Source organism: Vidua macroura, chromosome 2 (genome assembly GCF_024509145.1).
Source record: "Vidua macroura isolate BioBank_ID:100142 chromosome 2, ASM2450914v1, whole genome shotgun sequence".
In the NCBI taxonomy this organism is placed as follows: domain Eukaryota; kingdom Metazoa; phylum Chordata; class Aves; order Passeriformes; family Viduidae; genus Vidua; species Vidua macroura.
Window position 1 is genome coordinate 96,380,919 of NC_071572.1, and position 22,245 is coordinate 96,403,163.

At 38.0% G+C, this 22,245-nt stretch overlaps 1 protein-coding gene across 3 annotated transcripts; it reads right to left on the minus strand.

The window, feature by feature from the left end:
- Window positions 1-4,424: 4,424 nt before the first annotated feature.
- ALG5 (ALG5 dolichyl-phosphate beta-glucosyltransferase) lies at window positions 4,425-22,196 on the minus strand. 3 transcript variants are annotated; one of them, XM_053971550.1, is made up of 10 exons: window positions 22,066-22,196; window positions 21,030-21,171; window positions 20,143-20,189; window positions 19,408-19,476; window positions 18,078-18,170; window positions 16,471-16,584; window positions 15,100-15,159; window positions 12,219-12,370; window positions 6,862-6,947; window positions 4,425-5,654 (listed from the first exon to the last, which is right to left on the minus strand). In XM_053971550.1, exons 1-10 carry the CDS (start codon window positions 22,153-22,155, stop codon window positions 5,542-5,544), a joined length of 966 nt encoding a protein of 321 aa, XP_053827525.1. In that variant the 5' UTR covers window positions 22,156-22,196; the 3' UTR covers window positions 4,425-5,541. The 3 variants fall into 3 exon arrangements, with proteins under 3 accessions (XP_053827525.1, XP_053827527.1, XP_053827528.1); XM_053971552.1 differs by lacking the exon at window positions 22,066-22,196 and adding an exon at window positions 21,589-21,876; XM_053971553.1 differs by lacking the exon at window positions 22,066-22,196 and adding an exon at window positions 21,630-21,874.
- Window positions 22,197-22,245: the final 49 nt, after the last annotated feature.

Here is a 22,245-nt window from a genome sequence, read left to right on the forward strand (position 1 = left end):
TTTGTTTAATACTTAAAGATGAATGGCTCTATTAAGTTGTCTAGCTCTATTTATTCATTTTGGTAAACAGACTTTTTCAGTAATTAATTAGTTTGATAAGTGAACTGAAAAAGTCCAGATTTCTTCTGCCATGGGATTACTATATGCAGATATGAGTGTGGATGCAAGAATTTCAGAGGTATAATGGAAATTGAGGCAATACATGAAAATATGAGTAGTGCATGCTGAAGTTGCTTAAATCTAATATATTCTAGCAAATACTTGAATGAAATTGCTTGCTGTCTCCTTTATGAGAATAATTTTTGTATTTGTCCTTTTTGTAGTCCCCTTACAGTTACTCCTGCAGAAAATGGGCTATTTTTCATTCTGTTCCTGTTCTTATGAAGCATTTTATTGAGAAAATAAATTGTCAGGAATGGTAAAATTAAACATAACATCAGAAAACATTTTTGTGAGACCAGGATTTTACTGTTTGATTGAAAACCAGTAAAGGTTGTTCTAACTTCATCTGTGTTTCATCTTTCATTATCACAAAACCTTTACCGGGGCAGAACCTAGCCAGACTTGTAAAATAACCAAAGGGAGAGCTGACGCAGTTGATTACCACTTCCAGAACGTATGACTTGGCTTAAAAACTTGAAGATGGCTATGGATATGGTTTTGGTTTTTTGGCAGCAAGATATGGAAGATATCAGAAGTTCTGTTGTTGAGACCTTAAATGGCAGACCAAGACAGCCAAAAAGAGTTACAAATTCCTTGTGGTTTTGACCTTTTTCCTAGTTTGACAGCAGATGATTGAGAGTATGCAGTGGGTAGTTTATGACAGCCTGTGCAACTAAGGCTGTAGTGTGGCTACAGGGTGAAGCCTGTCCTTGACATAATTAACTGAACCTTTCTCTACTCTACAAAGATAGGAAGATAAGGATTAGTCCCACATGTGGAAGGCTGCTTTCCAGAGACAAGGCAAAGTGAATTTGCCAAAACTGTTTGCAGAACTCCATGATTCTTCATCATCCTGTGGTTCAAGTAACTCTTCTGATCTCCAGTTCAAAAGCTGACACTCAATATTTCTCTTTGTTTTGTAATGGGATCTTTACACAGCTCCAGAATAACCCCAGATGAAACACCAAAACATGGCAAAAACCAGATGGGAATGCCAGAGTTTATGTCACCTCATTCTTCAAGAATATTGCATAGAATGTGCCAGCAACAAAGGCTTGGATTCAGTCTAGATATTGAAGTTCATTCTGCTAAAACAAATTGATGAAAATCCAATGGAGGAAAGTGATCTTGAGAGCAGAGCATGAAGAACTAAGGAAGGCAGAGCCTGACTAATGCAAAGTGATATACCTGAGGGGGAGTTAAGGTCATGTAGGTAAGAAGGATCACCTGTGGCTAAGCCATTTTGGAAGACTGTTTGCTTGGTTTGCAGCTGTTTCTTGAACACCCAAGAGTGTTCTTGTACTTGGAAGACTAAGCCCAGTAAGTGGGACTGGAAAGGTTTTATTTGCTCCTTTTTTACACCAGGGAAATATCTAATTGTGCATCCAGGGCAGTTGAACAGACAGATCCATGACCGAAAAGTTAAGTAGATTAAAAAACTGAGGGAAATGGAGGCTAGTTAGCCCTTTCTTTTCTGATGGATCTCTTAAATGAAATCATATTCTAGCGCACCCCTCTCAGCTATGATCTCACAACTATTACTAATGCTCGGTCATATGAAAATATAATTCCTTTCCCAGTAAGAAACAAAGGTTTGTCTGTAGCTTCTCCCCTGAGCCTCAATGACCCCTTGGGCTTGTGTGCTTAAGACTCCCTTATGTGCTGTTGGATAAAGCAATAGGCATGACTTGGTACCATCCCATTCTTAACCTCTGAATCTCTATCCCAAAGAGGTAGATAACTTATGGTCCAGCTGGCAGGGTGCAGCCTCCAGCAGTACTGGAATACTACTTTAATTCATGCCCCTTGAGCTATTACAGACATGCCACTTCATCCCTAAGAAACACACATGGATCATAAATAAGGTTAGATGTTATTTTAAGTAATAAACACTAAGATACAGAAACTTCATTGCAGCCTTCTGTCTTTGTCTGTCTCTTAGTTTTGACTATTTTTAGTTTGCAGTTAGCATTATGACTGTGAACTCAAGGAACACTTGGACAATAGGTACATAAATAATTATGGATAAGTCTCCAGAGCCTTAAACATTAGCAGAGAATTCAAGTTAAATACTGGCTGGTATTGTTCCATAGCTTGGAAATACAAGCTGTACTTACACATATTGCTATAATTTTATTTCCCATGGTGAAAACCTAACCTGGACATTGGTGGTGGTGGAAGGGTCTGCACAGAAGCTTTGAGAATTGCAAATTGATGTATTACTGAACACAATTCTGCAGAACAAACTGGTGCCATCTTCTATGTTTATCTGCTTATACTTCTCAGCAGTGAACTTTGAGCTGTCACAGAAAACATATTGCACATTCACAGACATGCTTGAGAGTAAAAAGAAAATATTTACTGTTTTTCCAATTGATATTTAAAACCTGAGTTCAAAAAAAATAGCTTGTAAGGATAAAAGCTAAGTGTGTATCAAGGGATATTGCATGGCTAGTGCTTTGGGTTGTGATAAAAAATAGTAACAGTAAAGAAAACTTGTGTAAACTACTGAACATTTTCTAGTAACTTTTTTTTTAATGTGTTTTTCAAAGAGGACTCTTTAATATTGTCACCTTTTGAAAAAATCTCTTGTGAAGTATTAGTAAAGTGGTGCAGAAAAGTAAAGTTTTTATGCAGAGATATAATTTTTTTAAAAATTGAAATCTATATTTATAAAAGCACTGCCTACACAGCCATTGATGTTGGTAAGAATCTTGTAGAATTGCCATGTAGATTTTCTCTATTTGTTTTTATTTTCTTTTCACAGTCTGTGAGAATACTTTGAGTCTTTGGAGAGCTGGGTCAAGACAGTGAGTAATATGGAAGACTTTCACCTCCTGCAGGTCATCCCTGCAAATTCAAGGCTAGGAAGAAATAGTAAAAGTTAAGACTCCACTGGTATACAAATAAATGTATCTCTGCAACTCTACAGAGAAGCATGAGGACAAGTTAGGCAGAGCACTGGTTTGAATGACAGCCTTGGTGATCAGGGAGGTTCTTTTTTATATCTGAGGCACTTAGTTCTCTACATAGTCTCTGCATTTAAGCAGGCCTGCATCAAATGTGAATCAATCACCTTTTTTCCTACTAGGAATGACTGAAACATTTTACTCAACCCTCCCATTTCATGTTTTATCACTTTGTAAAACCAAGTGGGGTCTCTGAACACGTCAACAGCCAGAGTCAAATCTTTCTGATGGAGCTCAGTAATTCAAGGTCTCATTTTGAGAGGGCAACAAGACCTCAGGTCTTGTACAGGCTTTAAAAAGGTGGATTTTTAATTACTTTTACTGCCCTTGGACAGTGTACTAGCCTCCAGGTGACAAGTCAGTCTACAAACTTGTGGTAAGTTCACAGCTACCAAAGGGGGAAGCTCTCCTTTTGCTACTGCACCCTCTGCCTGCTAGACCATGCAGGGAGTCATTTTAGATCACTGAAATGGTAGAAAACTATCTCAGAAGAAAGGGAAAAAAAAAAAAAGCAGACATGTAGAAGATGGCATCCTGCCATTCTGGTGAGCTGAACTGGCTTGAGGGAGACTCTAAGCAGCCCCGCAACAGATGTAGAGAGGGAGCAGGAATACTCCTCTTTATGGCTCTGTGCCATTAAACCAGTACATCTGCTTCTGAAATGGAACCCAGGAGAATCTTTCCCTGATTCTGGGACTGCTGTGCAACAACTGAGGTGTGCTGGGCCTGAAAGAACACACAGGAGAACAGAGCAAAAATCTAAATGCAAGTGTAAGTCTAAAATATGCTTTTTTAGAGCATGTGTGTGGTGAGACCTGGTCTCTTGGTACTGCCTGTGTGTCTTGTATTTCCTAATCTGCAAATAACTGCCTAGGAGATGAGTATGCTACCCAGAAGACTTCTGACTGCTGCATGAGTGACAGAAGGCCAAGCCAACCATCTTTCTCAGCTAAAGTAAATCTTCCATTTCACTATGGCTTTCAACCTCAGCCCCAGATCATTCTCCTTTTCTATTTCTTCCCATTCTCCTTCCATCCCAGTTAGCTCCTTCTTTTATTCCAGTTCAGCTTTTAGCTCCACTGAAAGGGAATACATCAGGCTGCACCTAAAGAAGCAACCATTATAGGTCCCTTCCAACTCAGAATATTCTCTGATTCTGTGAATCCACACTGTAGCAAGGAGGAGGAGCTGGTATTTTATTCTAGAAATGACAATGTCTTGATTGATTCTGCAGAGGTGACAGACATGTATCTGGACAAAGTAAGAGAATAAAGCCTGTGAAGTCAAACTGAATATATTTTTTGAGAATTTATTCCAGCACTTTATAGAAAACTGAGGTAACTCTAACAGAAGCAAAACTCAAGTCAGTATTACAGAAAGAGTAAGAAAAATCACCAATGAATTCACATGTGAAAGTACAACCATACACTGTTCATTCTTTAAAGCTTTTCAAATTTTACAAGTTTCAGAAAGACAGATTGGCTTAGTTTGTTGGCAATTCACAGCTACTTTGAAAGTACAAATGAAACTGTTACTGTACTGTAATGCAATGTGATATTAGTATGAAAGAGTCAAGATCCTCCCTCTGTCTCTGATCTCATTTGAAGCATGACAACATCAGACTGGCATTACTAATGCACAGGTCCCCAGTAGTGTACACTGGGTCTCACTTTTGCATGCTCTGAGCTTTCCGTACCCTTTTCACTACAGATCTCTAGATGTCCAGGACTCCTAGCCTTGAGCATGCACTACTGTGTCTGTATAAGCAAAACACGTTTATAAAAGACATTTTAAAATTAAATGTGCTTTCTCTCAGACCTTCTACGGTCTTGAAAAGATCTGCAGTTTGATCTCAGGAAAACTATTTCAGCTTCAGACAAAAACATTTGGAATGTCAAGGGACTACTGGAAGTCCTGAGAACAACTTTATGAACATTACTGTTATAACTCAGTAAAATCCATTAATGTTTCCCATAACACTGAATCTCAACATGCATCAGCGTGAACCATGAATGGTAATTCCAAGTTGCAATATGTCCTAACATTCACAACAGAACATTGCACAGTGTCGAACAGAGTGCTTCTTTTTAATATGTATAAGGAGATTCCAGATGGATGATGAGACAAAAGCAGATATATTCATTTGAATGAATTTATAAGAAATGTTAAAGCTACTATTTAATAAAATAAAAACCTGATTACCACATAAGAAAACCTTTTTGGAAATGCTTTCTTTTTTCAAAATGTAGAAATTCTCTGCTGACAATCTTATAAAACACATACATGCTGCAAAATGAAACATACAGAGGAGCAATGAAGAATTACCTCAGCTTTCACCACCACTTCACTTGATTGAAACTGTTCTTGTGTTCCATTAAGCATAATAATATATTTGGAAAATGTAAATAACCTAATTACATTTTTTTGCTTCAAGCTTCCAGGCACCAGTCATATATCGCAGTCGTATAAAAAGAAGATCCCTGCCCATCTGCAGCCAGCTCCAAAAGGGAACTAACTTAGAACCTGTGATTAATGAAGAAGAAAATCAGAATGACATTGTTAGGAAAAAAATGAGCACCAGCAAGACTAACATTTAAGCAGTCCTGAACCTCTGCATTCTCAGCACACTCAGCCCCACAACCTAGACCTTAACGTTAATAAAAATATATATATTTTGAAAGCAATTGCTTTATAGTATTACATTATACCATAGGTGGGACACTCTAGTTTGCAAGCAGCACAGTAATTCCATGTACATGACAAGATGCGCAGTGCTCTCCCTGACAAGGCTTTGTTCAAGTAAATAGGAACCTGAACATCAAGGACTAAGCAAATGATTTATCTAGCAGCTTTGGAGAAGAGGACCACCAGCTTGTCTTACAGCAATAATATGAAGGTGCCAATCATCAGGCAAGGCAAGGAACCCACACTACAAAACCACGCCTTCTACCATCTCTGCTAAAATTTGTGTTAGGTGCAATGAACACATGGAACTGCACTGAAAGGAAACATTTCTAGTAAAACTGGCTCAGGACATTCTGTACTTGCACGTTTCATAATTACTACATAAGTTCATTATAACTTCTGTTGTCTGGAAGTTGTACTGAGGAGATTAAAAAAGATAAAAACCATGAAAAGGACAAAAAAATAAAGGAACTGCATTTGATGTAGGGGAAGTGAGCTTAAGCAAGCAGTACCTCTTAAGCTGGTTCTGCACTGAAGAAATACGCATGGAGCTATACTTCCAATAACTCAGTGGCAGAGACCTCCTTACAGGTCTGAAACAATATCACATCTTAAGAAGAGATGGTGCTCTAGAGGAACCCTTAATAGCTGACAATTTTGGAAGGCAAGATACAGTGAAATGGAATTGAATCAGTAAGTGATGATGGTCAGACTCCCTGCACAGTGGTTTACAACTGCATTAATTTATTAACACATTACAGCAAGAAGACATGCCAAAGTAAGTGTTTTGTCCTAGCACTGTAACTCCTTACTTTTGTCTCCAGTGGGACTGCACAGTTTCTCTGCCATGCTACCCCTTCACCTACTCTTTCTGTACCAAGCCATGGCAGTAGGCTGGCAAGGACATGAAATTCAGAATTTGTATTTGTAAATTTGAAGGAAAACTGTGTGCTATCAAAATCAGGTAAATAGGACAATAACCTTGGATCAGCTATTCTGGATTGATATGTCAGGAATCTTGTAAGAACATGAACTCTCTCCCTACCTTCTATTTCAGTCCAGTTGACAGCAACTTCTGCTATAGGTATTTTCAAGTGCTGGGCTATATAAAGAAGTTCCACGTCAAATGCCCTGAAGAAGAACATGAAATACCAAATATAATCAACATACTCCCAGATGAAAGACAGTGCAAATGTTAATTAAATGACTGTATAGTTATGTAGTTGATACCAATGCTCTATGGGTCAGATACACAGGGATGGGATATTAATTTTCCTGACTAAACATCTCAGAACACAGCCAAAATACAGTCAACAATAACAATACTTCTCTGAAATCTGTATTTGAAGGTATAGATCACTCTGTGTTCAGCCCACTACTTGCTTTTCCTTCTGTTACAAACACAATTTAAACATTTTTGAAGACCATGAAGACCAAGCAGTCAAATGTACAGGGTCACTCCACATCTCTAGTAGTTTTATCGAGGAGGACATCTACCTGCTGTGGCTTTATGCTGATCTGATGGGCACTCCTTTTACTTTCTCGTCAAGGAACTCAAGGTGGCAGCATAGAAGTGAGGTATTATTTATTTTACCATGCACAACAGAATCCAAACAACAGTTTAGTGACCACTTAATGCTCAAGAACCCTCCTGAGAGACTTGTCTTTTTTGTTGGCTCAAATTTTTGCAGGTTGTATGGCAAAATGAATTGGGGCAGTGATTCTGCTCTGTCAGGTGCTTTCCTTTTCACTTTGTCCAGAATGCACTTTAATCTTCTCAGGTCTCTGCACAGAGAATTGTCTGTGTGTTTCATTCCTGTAAATGCATTCTCAAGTAGGCCTTCTGGCTCTGAAACACCGGACTTTTTATATGCAATAAGTAGTTTGGCAGCTTTTAATGCTCGTTTAGAAATCAGCATATGAAACTGCCAGTAGCTACTATTGACAGGGTTGAACACAAATCACAATTGTGAAGATTCTAGTAATTTGCCTTTAATTCTCATTGCTAAGTCTAAGACAATTTTCTTTTGAAATTAAAGAAACTATTTTACACTGGAGGGAATGTATGCAATAAGAAAACCAGAAAATTATTAATTTATGCTTAAAGAGTTGCGTAAATTCATGTCTTTAACACTAGAGAAAAGATGGAAAGGGACAAAGTGATTAAGAACAGGCAGAAGACTTTAGCAGGTTGCTTGCCAAGTTCAGATGTTATTTCCTTCTACTTCAAGCCACCTTCTCCTTTTAAGCAGTGCATTTCTGTAAAGCTATTAATAAATGCAACAGCAGCAGTCCACTGTGAAATGTGCATGTAGGTCTGACACACACAGGTAGGTTCCCACTTAAGCACAGCCCACAGCAGGCTGGCTTGCTGGTGGAATCACAGGCACACACGCACAGACCTGGACTTGCGCTCTCCGTGTACGCGACAGGAGAGCCACTGATTCCACACAGGACAGCACTAAAACAAGCAAAGGCAGCACAGACAGATGTTATCTACAGAGGCTACAGCTATTGTGTACAGGGAATTTAGAGCTGCATTGTAAATCTGACTTTGATTAGGACACATGCCTTCTCATTGTCACCAAAAAAGTTACAAGAATAAATTATTTTTTTACCTCAGTGAACTAAATCTGCTCCAAGCAGCCCTGTCATTTCACTGCTGTCTTTACGTGAGGGTTGAATATTATTTTATTAATCACACCATTCTTCTACTGAAGAGGTAGTATTTAGTTTTTTGCTGACATTTTACATTTTTAAGCCAAAAACCCAATGTATTCACCTTTGAATGTTTATGGATCATGTGTATTAAGACTAAATCTAATTTTGTAATACTTACTTAAATGACTCAAAATCTTAAGAGACACAAAATAATTGTCTGATGAATTAGACTGCATGAGCTGCTCTAAAAGTATTACACAAACTATTAGCCTAGTGAACTAATAGTTATTTGCAGTAATTCCTGTGGACAACTGATTACTAGAATGTCAGCACATACATCAAGAACATTAAATAGTTCTGTGAACTACAGGGCTCAAACTAAGAGATTAAAAGCACAGGAATTAATCATGATGAACACTAATATTGTTACATGTGGTTGCCATTTGGGTAACAGTGAACATATCCTGAAATAAAAAAAAAAATAAAAAAAAAAAAACAAACCAAAAAAACTATTCAAAACTGAAAGGAGAATGACTTCAGTAGAATACCACTGGGTTATCGATTTTCATCTCTTTTCCCCACCACCTCTCAGTATGCCAGAATGGTTAGTCAGGGAATACAGACTGCAGTGTGCTCAATACACTGACAGCAGTACAGCCATACTGCAGACCACCAGATCCAGATGGTACAGGAGAACCACACAGAAGCTTCCACAGCCAGGATTAAACTTGAGTGTGTTAAATGGAGCCTACCCTAGAGGAGATCAAAGCCACACCAGTGGATGAGCTGTAAGTGCAATTCATGTGACTTGCCACAAAGCCGTTTGTGAGCAGTTAACCTGTGACAGAACCACTCTCAGAAACAGCAAGATATAATTCACACCATGTACTTCATTCTGCAGCCTCTTGGGAGGGGGGCACACAGTTCAGAACACCCAAACGTGGCTCCAGCCTGAAAGAATTCAGGTTCCAATTTAAGTACCCAGAGTACTGTAGCCAAAAATCTATGGTATGAATGATTTCCCCATCTATTTCTAATAGTGGCTCCATGATGTGCTAAGTACCACAAACATGTATTGTAAAGTAAAGAAAAAATTCTCCATGTGGTTGTGTTTTGGTTAAATTACAATTTAAGACAATTCTGGCTAAAATTCATTTGAAAACCAAGCTGGTAGGTGTTTAATTCAATTCAGTCTTTTTAAACTGAATCCTTAAGATGCTTGAGCTTATAAAATATCTATCCTTAAAAATTATTCTGCATTTTAAAATTGCACGAGGACTCTTTCTGGTCCAATACTATGTGTTTCACAAAACAAAATCAGGCCTTCAGCTATAATGTTTTAACTGGAATTTACGAGTACATTTTGTATGATGTGCAAAATGTACAATGTACAATTTTTGTACATCCAAGATATGTTTTTCCAAGAAACTCTTACAGGCAAAGAAAACAGCGAATGGTCAAAGAGGTCTAACAATGAAACCAAATAGGATGCCAAGTAGGCTAGAATGCCAGAACTGCCCTAGCTGAACTTGGCCTTTTGAAAGTCCACGTGTCAGCCAAGAGCAGGACTTTTTAAAAGACAAAACAGACAGAGTTAAACCAGAAAAATATTTTTGCGTTGACTAGATGCTCATAAACAATTTTACTTGCCATGCACAAAACCAGGAAAAAACCAATTCATTCCACTGCTTGTGTTGGTCTACAATGGCACAAAAGTGGGAAAAAAATCTCTGCAGCAACATGAATGCTTATTTTTCTGTAACTTTTATATAGCAACTCATATTTAGAGATTAGTGACAAACTGGAGAAACAAACATTTTTTTACATTGATCTTTCTCAGTTTTAAATGTGCAACAGCATGTCTTGTTCAGTGCACAAGGCAATTTTTATAGATAAAAGTAATAGCAACAATTTGGTCTCTTCATTGATCTGCTGACTTGTACAATGCTATCATAAATTGCCACTTCACAAAAATATGCCAATCAAACCAGGATTAGAACTACATTTTGAATTTCCCCTCTGTTTGTCATAAAGGTAGGACTGTCATTGCTATGTCTAGTTCTTCCAAGGATAGACATTTTCTGGCAGGAAGAAAATATATCTTTTTTTTTTGTTGTCAGAAGAAATCAATTATCAAATTTAGGACAGGAAAACTCAGCCAGTGAGACCATTTAATTTTCCAGTATTTCTCCTGTGCATCAAAATTTAACACGAACAGTTAGATTTTTCAGGTCAAGACTACAGATGCAGAACTAAATCTTCTTTTATAGCCTGAAGTAATTCCAGCTGTCTCTGTTATGTTTTTATAATATCTCTTTTAATTTTCTTTTAAGTTTTAGATTAAAAAATCTGCTCCATCCATTTCTGAAAAACAGATTAGCTGTGTAATCAAATTCAGAATCTAAAACACAAAGCATATGCTCTCTGTTCACAAGGTTGCTTTCATTTCAAACTAATGTCAAAACTTTGCTATTTAGAAAGTAAATTTCAAGAATGCTTCGTTTATACTCATATATATACAGCCAAAGGGTAGTTAAACAAAAAAGACAATGAGAACACTCACCAAAAAAAGCCAGTTTAGGATGTAAGTATTGAATACATAAACAGTTTGTAGAATCTATTAATTTTCAAATGCCTTCTAAAATGTAGGGTTAGATTAAAACAATATTCTAGGAAATATCTTGGTCTCTCTTTAAGAAGTGTTATGTGATCCTTATTGCCATAATGATAAAATTGTATTTTTCCTTGTATGCTTCAGTTTCAAGATTTCCTAAATGTAAGCATCTATAAATCAAATTCATCACAACAAGAAGAAAAATCTGGTCTGTTTTCTAGTATTTTTAATATTAAAGAGGTGTTTCAGTCCCATAATAGTAGTCATGGCAGTATCATTCACATAAGGTAACTGTTGTATCTAAATTACAGCTAAAGGAGCTCTAAAGTAATTTAAAGATCACACAATTTTCAGTCGTCTTAAATTAAAGATATCTGTCAATGTTCCTCACATAAAATACACTAGCAAGAAAGTAAGTAAAGAATAAGCATTTGTTTTCACTTTAGAGTCCTCAGCAATTACAAACACCTTATCAGATATTGATTTTTCATAAAACACTTTGGTTAAGCATTACTGAATAGTAATGTATAAAAAGTAACACTGATAGGAGTTTTGAGTATGATTAATAACTCTTAACTTTCCTTATCATAATAACAGCTTCTCTCCATTTCTTACTCTGCTTGCATGGCTTGTATCTGTAAAAGGAGAGAAGACTCAGAAACTGGGAGTGAATTACAGCACCATGAAAAACTGTTTGTTTGAAATTTCTTCTGGAGGTGAAGAAAGAAGAGTTATTGGGATTTTCAGTTGTTTGAGGACTTTTTCCTCTTTTTTGCCCTCTCCTCTTTCCTAATCAATTATCATTTCTTATGACAAGGCAAAACCAAAATATCCTACCTAGGATTACATACATCTTTTGAGAAAAGAGAATAAAATTAAATATGCAACTACTTTCCTACAATGTATCTTAATAAGAACATAGAATTTCTAGCAGTTACCAGGATACTTTAATGTAACAAGAAATCAAAGCTGCCATGCAGGCAATACTGTAATTGACTAAACTGAGCAGCTGGGATGTATACAAAGACATCACATATTTCATCATAGCTGCAGCACTAAAATTACTTTTCCAAACCCATGTTCAATTATTAAAAAAAACACCACCAACAAAAAAAGGAACAATTTACCAGCGTTCTATGTGAAGGTTTGAGAAAGTCTGCAAGGCAGCTTCTCTGGTTAGAAGTTTAAATCCACACTGTGTGTCCCGGATCTCTTTGACACAGAGAAACCACACCAGGAAGTGGAACCCATACATGAGGAGAGTTCGAAAGTAAGAGCGCTGTGGACAAAAGGCAAGAAGTTAAGTGGTTTTATTTGAGTGATGAGTCAAGTGCTTGAAGAGAGCTGTCTTACAGGACAGCAACCCTATTTCGTGATAGCTTTCAAAGTTCATAAACTGGCTGTATTTTTGCACTGGAATGAAAACAGAACTTACCAATTGTTACAGTACAAACAAAATTTTGGCTGAAAGGGAAATATTTTGATCTATGGAAAGACTTGCCAGTCATGTGTATAGTTTAGGATAGGAGAAATCCAAGTTCCTTTTTCTCCTCTCCCCAGATCAGAGCAGTTTTTCACTCTGGATTACGCCTTATTAAATAAAGCAAGAACCTGCACCTGGATTTCAAATAATTAGTGGAACAGCCATAGTATCTTCTGCATGACTCTTTGGAAGTATATAATGGACCAAGTGAAAACCAGGTCTAAAGTAAAGGCTGCTGTGTAAGATATTTCATTTTGTATTTCCAGCAATGTTACAGTCATCTCTTTTGTTCTTTTGCTTTCATGGATATATTTTAGATTCCTGATAAATGTACCCAACCTACTCTTTGGTTACACTTGTGTTCCTGACACGATAATCATACAGATAAGTCTGTCCATGAACTCCAGAGGCTGAGTCTAGATTTGCAGAGGTCCCTCTTAGTCTTTTATTCCAGACAGTTCCTAAACATCTAGAATTGTGATCTAAAAATTGCTTCTGAACTCACTGCTGTTCTCAAGCTAAATTTAAGTGATTGTATCTGACTGCAAGCCATGTATCATATAAAATCTTTAGAAGCCAATGATTCAAATGTTAAGTATCTCTGGGTGATAAGAGATGCCTTTAAAGCCAACAATTTAGAATCTCACTTGAAAAACAGAGAAGATGCTTGGCTTATTATGTAATAGCCTTTGGCTTAAGGAAAACCAAATTCATAGCTTGTGTCTTTTGTAAAGTGCTCCTGCCCAGGTTAATGGTGGATCTGGTGTGGCCTCTTTGGCTCTTTTTGTTCTGTGACCAAGAACACCAGGCTCCCACCAGGGCCAGAAGGGAAGAGCTAGGAGGCTGCATGATTGTCAGACAGTGAAACTGTGCACTTACTTCACAAAGAGGAGTTCTTGGGTTATACTTATCACTCCTAAGACTACTTATGCAAGTCATAGTATAGATTCATTAAAGGACATTAACATTTCTGGAGGCAGACCAGAATTCTTTATGTATTGAGATTGAACATAAGGGTGAAATTCTGGTCTTAATAACTTCAATACAGCTGCTTATCACAGCTTCATTCTACTGTTTTAGATGCCAATAAGTCCAGAGAGAAATCCCAACATCTAAAAGATTGCTCTCCAACTTTTTTATACCTATTGCACTACACAGCAGTCTTGTCCCACTATAGTAAAGGTAGTCTTTCTATTCCAGTCTAGGGACAACTGGGTGATGAAATGAAATGGGCTACACATTTCAAGCAAATCAGTACTACCCAACCAGTTTGTGATTCCTCTATTAAAAATTCAGAAATATGGGGAGAAGCAGGAAGCAAAGGATGGACATGTCCCAAAAAATAATACTTTTGTATTAAAAGATGAAAGTCCTGTTCCAGTACTTCTCCTTAATCTAGCAATACCTTCAAGAAATATGAATGCACTGAGAAAAGTCTGTCTACATCCAGTACTTGACCACGCAATGAAACACTTTTTCTGGGCTCCACCTTATCAGCTACATAATCTCCCTGTAGTAATTCCTAGTTTCTGATAATAATGACATTTTTTTTTCTTGTTGAGTTCTTTTTTTTGTTTTGGTTTCTTTTTCTTTTTGAGGATGAGGATGCTTTGAGGATGCTAATATACACACAGCAATATTTGCAAGAACTCAGGAAGAGTGAACCACTCCAATACTATCTCATAAACCAGAATAAAAAAGTACAGATCTACCAGAGGCTGAACATTACCAGTGTAACTTCTATTGAACTTCTGTAACTATTTTAGTAGTTGTGTATGTATTTTAGAATAATTTCAAGTACTAAACATCAGTATGAACAAAGAGAACTCTTTGAGAACATTTACTATGATGAGCACATCCAATGACACTAAAAAATGAGCCCAGCAATGTGTCTGCTGCAATACAAGTTCCATGCCTGTGCTTTGTCAATTACTGTCTGCCAAGACATCAGAAAATCAGATGCAAGATAAAGCCATGTGCCTGTGCATCACTGTTTATTACACGAGTCACACATAGAACAGTACTGTCTGTGTGTTCAAAACTCAAAAATTTTATTATGAGTAATACAGAAGACTTAAACCACTTTCCCATGAATAGAGGTACTCTTCAAACAGTTGGCTGCTAATTATCCCTAACTCATTTTAAACAGGTTTCAAGATCTGCAGGCCAAGTTCTTGCACTGGAAGGAAATCAATAGTAATGAACTCATCAGCTGCTTTCCCTTCCAGCCCCAGTACTCGTTACTGGCAACCAATTCTGTCAGGGTTTAGAAGCTCTGCTTGTGAGATATTCTCAACTATAAAAATGAAATCCATAAATTGGAACACTAACTGAAATGAGTTCAAAGTGCCTAAAATCTAGAACACATCCTTTGTATATGATGGAGGACATGAATGACAAGCTTTTCCTTATTTTTAGCTTCCATTCTTTTAAAAATATTGATTATCTAATTGCAAAACCTGTAGAGCAGAAACAAATAATGGAAATATTTGGTTATAAGTACACAGCAGGAAATGGAAACAAACCTTTGCTATTGAGTCCTTCTCCAGATGAGCTCTAGAACCACAGGAAATAGCCATCCCTTCCTGTACAGGAATATAAATTAAAGAGTTATTTCTTAAATTAATATTATTTGAATTGGTGGAATCTTGTGTTGAGAATTATAAAATAAAAAAAAAAAACTTCAAAGCAGCAGACTTTCTTTTTCCTGTAGCTGCATTTCTTCTAGTGCTAGGTTTTGAGCCTAAATCAGTCTTCTACAATTAAGAGACAATCTAAAGTTTATTATAATTTGCATAAGGTGCATGCAAATTGCCTCAATTTATTCAGGTCCTCTTTAGCTTTACATTGTTTACTTTATGCACATGGCAAATGTTAGCAGTACAGATAAGTATGCAGCATTCCTAGGAACTAAATGTTACAATGTACATCTTCCTTAAATATTGCTCGATGGAAGCAATAACAGAATAAAGCACTTGTTGCACTGATGTATCTTCAAATGAATAAAATGCCATGATATCAGCCAAAAATATAATCTCAAATTAAATCAACATGATCAAAACAAAAGGTTTAACATTATTCTCACACTACTTCCCACAGAAAATCTCTCAAATCTACTCTATTTGAGGCCAATGTTGGAGAACCAGCAGCTGCTGCAGCCCTGGTAGGGAAGAGTGTCAGGGTCACACACTGCCCTCTAGGTCCTGCACTTGTGGCTCTGGCACTCACAGGCTGTGAGCCCTTCCACAGGGACAGCCCCCGCAGCTCTGTCTGGAAGGCTGCACACTTCTTCTGGCACTCTGGGAAACCAGCTACAAGCACCTCACCCATCTGCATTTAAGCAGAAAATAAACCTCAGTTCTTTCAAGTCAAGCTCCCAAAAGAGAATGACTGTGCAGGGAGATGTTCTTGTTCCACAGGTTCTTGAATTTTTGTTTACAATAAAAGTTCTTCCAAATACTGTCATTAAACTAAGGACCCTGAGAAAAGAAAACCTATATAAAAGAGGGTGGAATTAAGATGCACCCTTAAAGGTATATACGATGACATCAGATAAAATGAAAAAACAAAACAGTTCACAAAGAAAACTAAGTAGGCATCACATGGTATTTATACAGAACAGAACAACTTCAAACAATTTGCAGGAAGGATAAACAGCAAATAGAACATTCTGTACTGCCTTGGAGTAGGCACAATGGATGCAAAGGAGGTAAGAACTCAGTGAAAGCTCCTTCTGACAGCCTATTCTTGAGGCTTCTAACCTTACACTTAGGTCTTCAGACTTACACCTAGATCTTCAACTGGATCTCAAAAAATTTGAAGAGAACTACAAAAGTCTATCTTGTGTATTAAAGTATGCATGTGTATTGCAGTAAAGGATGAGAATTTATACTCACAGGCCATGGCCGGAGATTCTTTAGACCTTCTTCTACTTTTTCAATATCTGCAAATTTTGTAGCTCCATCTGCATCAGCCATAAGAATCGTTTTCCCTCGAGAACTAAAGACACCCTGCAATGAAAATAGTCAATAAAAAAATAAACACCATTTGAAATTGAACAGGTGAGTATTAATATTCTGCTACTAACAATAATTTACCTATTTATATGGTAATAACATCTAGAGACTTCACACTCTGAGTGTCCACAGTGACAGACAATGCATGAACACGAAAGGCTAACAATCCTCAGGAAAACCTAAATCTATAAGGCAACAAGTGCTACAGTCAGCTCTAGAGAGGAGCATGAAGAAGCGGTGATTGGCAGTTGCCACTGCACTGGATGGCTTTCCTTTGTCATGCGTGCTACGGAAAGGAGGATGCAGTGCGAGTTTTTCCTAACAGCGTTTCATGAAAATTCAAGAGCTATTTCTCAAAATCAATTTAAGACTACTGTCTCAAGTCACAGTATCACTGCAAAACACTTGTGATGCACAGGCTTCTCAGCTTATTTTGCCACATGCTTGGTCAGAAAAATTCCGTAATTTTTGAAGGGCTCCAGACAGGAAAGCAATTAGCAGTGGGTGTGACAAAAGTACTGTTGCAACCAAGCATGTGTGCATCTGGACTGTCAAAGAAGTACCTGTACACACAACCACTCTCCATGATGCATTGCAAAAGTATATCACACAGAAAATTGTTCTCCTTCTCTTAGAATAACTTCAAAATTGTATCTCTTACAACAGTTCCATATGTTCTAATACTATGTTCTCTCCATTTCTGATATTTACTCATTTTTCATAAAAAATAAATTGACATACTAAAGATAGAGCTGAAAATACAAATAAAGACATGTCACTGAAAATCCATAGATGATATCACCCTTTTTCAGAAAAGCAAGGTGTTGTGCATTGTAGGAATACGATTCCTTCTAAATGTGTAACAGCTATTTCACATTTAGAACATGTTCATTTTATCATAATATCTATGTGAAAGCATGAATTGTGCTGTTTTGACTATCTAGTGTGGGTGATAGCAGTGGGCTTCAGTAAACATAAACTTTGCTGGATGAGTTCTGTTTATCAACCATATTAAAAACCACAGCCATGACCTGGAGATTGAAGTTTGCCAATTTGGCTCTATTTTGTCTACAAAAGCTTAACTTTAATCTGTAACAGTTTTGGTTTTTTTTTTTTTTTTTTTTGTTGGCTTTTATAAATACAAGCCTATTTCTAACATGAACATGAGATTCTAACATGAACTAACATGATTCTAACATGAAAACTAACATGAGTATGAGATTCAAGCAGTTTTTTCCACTTTGAATTCTAGTATTAAAAAAAGGTCTTTGCTGTTGATCTTTCTGCAAAGACAATACTGCTATCAAGATCTAAAATAAACTTATTTTGAAAAAAAATTTTGCTTTAATTTATAGAATCTGTAGTCAGTTTTCTCCTAATCCCTTTGTTAATGCATTGACTTCAAAATGTCAGTCAGCACAGCTCTATCTTCTGCATATTTGGGCACAGGTAGTTCAAACAGAGAAGGAGATGAAAGTATTAATTACCGTCCTGACTGCTCCCCCTTTCCCTCGATTTTTTTCCAAAGATATCACTCGCACTTTGTCACTTCCATATTTCTTGCAGTACTCCTTTGCAACCTGACAGATACACAAAAAGCCAGCATAAAACAAAACCAGGAACCAAGGGAGAAGTGTACATTTGCTCACCCTTCAAAAGAAAATAAATTAATAGCACAGAGCTATAACCACTTCAGTCGGCACAAACACATTGCCAGTGTTCGCTGGAGTCTGGGAAAATAAAAAACAGTTCACAGTCAAAACAAGAAGACTGAAGAAATGAAGTAATGTTCAATAAGAACAGGATTATTTCCATAAGCAATTTCAACCCCCATCCTCCCACCTCCAAAAAACTCAATCCTAATTTAATTTATATCATACTATTACAGACCTTTTCTATTAACACCAATAGTTCATAAAAGAAATACAATTTTCTATGACAGCCATCTATTTCTCACTTGTCTTGCTGCTGTTTGTGGTTTTGAAGAAAAATTCATATTGATCTAAAACGCCATTGACACTGCAAGGATCTGAACATTTTGGTACATGTTGTGGGGAAGATAAAGCTTGAGTTTTCTCCTAATTTTTTCTAAAGGTTGTCTTGAGTCCTTTTAAGTCCAGAGGCCTGCAGCCATCGTATGCTCAGTTGAAAGAGATGGTATAAAGAATGCACAGCAGTCAAAATTATATACCAGCAATTCTTAAAGCAATATACATTTTAGTGTCTACCTCAAACATCTTCCAAACAGTAGGAAAAAAACCCCACAAGCTGGCTAGCCTTCCTTGCCAGTGACAGAGATCAAAGTTGAAGCAGAAGAATACAGAACTACTTTTTTTGGTTTTTTTTCCAGAAAATACTTATACTAGTATGTGGATTTTTAAATGAACAATCCCAAGAAGGGTGTGGGAAAGAACTGTGTCAGCTGTTCTGTCAATCACAGTATGAATGAGATATTTTAAAAGACTTCTTAGCTTCCTCAAATTCCTATTCACATCATCACTATGCACATGTAGAGTATTTCAAGTGAAATTTCTTGAAGTTAGGATTAGAATTCTTAGAACCTCAGCTGCAGGAAAATGGCTGTCACAGCTGCCAATCAAGAAAACTAGAATTTGCAGAAGAATTGTATGTGTATTCACGTGCATATGTGCCATCCATGATGCAATGACAGAGATAATTCAGATATGTGAACTTCAACTGTCAACTGCTTCAAGTACCAAAATATAAATATAAACCACTGTTATATTCCACAAATATACAAAAATCCAAACAAAATTCCATGTCTCTGATTGCTTGGGAAGACATACTTTTGCTTACCTTTGCAGTTTGATCTTTACTACCATCATTAACCACTATCACTTCATAAGTGAATGAAGGATCTTGTTTCTTGAAAATAAAAGCAGAAATAATGCATTTCATCCAATTTCTTAAGTAGGCAGTAGGTTTTTCAAAATCATTATTCTTTTCTCCATACCAGAAATTCACAGTTGCCAACAGATACTAATATGATGCAGTAATTTGTTAAGATGGCATAATTATAGAATTTTGCCATATTTGATGCAGGTACCGTTACATTGGCTTGTCTTGCTACCATCTAGAACTGAAAAATCAATTAGCAGTAGAAGATGGAAGCTTAGAAAAACATCCCTTTTAAGAAAACCTAAACAAAACAAAATCCACAAACTTTCACAATGATCTTCTTACCCAGGGAACAAATCCTAATGAAGAACAGATGCTTAAGAAACTTGTTGGAACAAACCAGGACATAGATTAGAAAGTTAAATGCATGGTTAATCCTTAGCTCTGTCTTGGGCAGATTTCATGCATATTAAGATTGTTTCATCCTATAGTCGCATATTAAATTTTTACTTAATTTAAAAATCCTTTCTGGCACTTGATCTAAAAATAACTGATAAGAGACAGAAGCATTATTTCTAAGTAGCCAAGTAGTACTGTGTTAATGTACACTAACATAACAAAGTGACTAGATCACTGACTTGTTATACGTAACACACAGAAAAATAATGACTTTTGAATGCAAAAAGAAAATACCTGTCTTTTTTCTAGATAATCCAAAGCTTCATCCATCATAAGTGGTACTAGAGAAAAGGTGGAGGAGGTCAGGTTAGTAGATTGTAACACCAAAAGCACCTACAAAAGCAAGCTGAAATCAGCCACAAAGCAAGGCTGAGCAAACCAACTCTTTCATACAACACTACCTTCAGTAAACAAGCTTAGCAGCTGCAACTCTAAGTAAGTGCTGTCCTTTCTGAATGCAGAAAGAACACTGAAGAAAATCACACACATGATAAAAAGACAAGATAAAAACTTTTATTCTAAGGAACCAACTTTTCATTTTGAAGTATGTAATTCTCTATACAACGTTAAAGGAAAAAAAAAATCATTCTTTATGACTGACCCTGCAAAGCACCACTGACTTTATCTATTTAAGCAAGCTGTCAGCTTGTGTACTGCCACATCAGCTTTAGAGCTTGATTATTTCTATCACATCTAAAAGCCTTCACTCAGTATCTATGGCCAAGTCGAACACAAACCAGTGAGATCATCCCTTTCTCTGCTTGTCTGAAGCTGCTGTTGTTGTTTAAAGAGTGGGAAGCTCTCAAATAAATTTAAAAAGTATTTTACTACTTCTTCCCTTGCAGCATGTACAGGGGTAATGAACAGCCATTCTTCTGGGGTTCATTAAAATTAAGAGGATTCTTAAAAGTACCCCATGCTATTTTTAGCAGTAGAAATCAAGTCACACTATGCCTTAATTTTGAAATTCAATGTACTTGGACTGCTTTCTGGAAACTGTGTCCAAAATCTGATATATAATCTGGCCCGCCAGAATCTACTGCTAACCCAACTGACCTCTGCATTATTACAGTAACAACAGATAGATTTTCTTCTTTTCCTCAAAACTAGAAAAATCTTACACCGGTTCTCCTCATTGTATGAAGGCACAACGACAGAGAGTTCTCTTGTAGCAGGATCATGTATATTTGGTGCAGATCCTTTCCTGCACTCAGCATCTTCATGAGGCATTGTTTTGGCAGTTACATGAGCGATTACACAAATCTGTGATGAAGAAGAAATGAAAAAAGTTGTCAAGCATTGTTAGAAGTTTATCAAGCTGTTAAATGTGCTACCAGGGGCAACCAAGTATATTTCAGTAATGAGGTGGGTCACTGTTCTGGAATTTCACACAGGACCAAAACCCTCTCATGCCGTTTGGTTACTCCCACTCTGACCACTGTCAGCATCATTGGCTTCATGAACAGCCAGCCATGTGTGCTTGCAACACTAAGGCTCTGATTGCTTTATGCATGGCTAAAAAAAGTGGTAGAACTTGGGTTCTGTAGCACTTTTACTTGGTGATACCACACACAGAATAACTTAGGTTGAAAAAGACCCCTGAGATCACCGATGCCCCAACACCACCGTATCAATTAGACCAATGCCAGTGACACGTCCAGTCTTTCCTTAAACACCTACAGGGACGGTGCCTCCGCCACCTCCCTGGGCAGGATGCATACGTGGCACTGCGGACAGGCAGCAGAATTTCGCGTTCCAGGGGTTCGACCTTCTTAATCTCGCAGGGCACTTCGGATACGCAGAAACACAGCCACTTCCCAAATGGTTAACGCGAAGGCGTTACCAGGACATTTCCCAACAGGTACTGTAAGGCTGAAATGCTCCGTCTTGCTCCCCTTTGCCAGGCACGGTACCCCAACACCTTGCCGAAACACATTCCCCGCACAGCCCCCCGCACAAGCGCAGCCCTGGCGGCTTCAGCCGCCCAGCCCGGGCCGGCCCTACCGCCTGCGGGGCGCGGCAGGACCGCGGGACCCCCGGGCAGAGCCGCGATCCCGGGCAGCGCCCCTGCCCCGCACCGGGGGGCGTGCACAGGGCGGGCCTCGCGCACCGCCCCCGCCACGGAGCCCCCCCGGGCCCGCCGTGCGCGGCTCTCACCAGGACGAGGAGGAAGGCGGCGAGGACCGCCAGCACCAGCGCGGCTGCGGGCAGGGACAGGGGCAGGGACGGGAGCGGCGGCAGCGCCATCGCCCGCGGCAGCCGCGGGGCCCCAGCGCGCCGCCACAGGGACGCGGAAGCGGCCGCGCCGCGCGCCGGGTGCGCTGGGAGCCGCCGGCG

What these genes read in the sequence shown, in the direction of transcription:
- ALG5 (XM_053971550.1), bottom strand. Translation starts at nt 22,155, where the DNA reads ATGGCGCTGCCGCCGCTCCCGTCCCTGCCCCTGTCCCTGCCCGCAGCC. An exon ending in ATTATCTAGAAAAAAGACAG is followed by an intron (nt 19,477 to 20,142) that starts GTATTTTCTTTT and finishes TTTATTTTCAAG; the next exon opens with AAACAAGATCCTTCATTCAC. An exon ending in AACCTTCACATAGAACGCTG is followed by an intron (nt 6,948 to 12,218) that starts GTAAATTGTTCC and finishes GTTCTTCTTCAG; the next exon opens with GGCATTTGACGTGGAACTTC.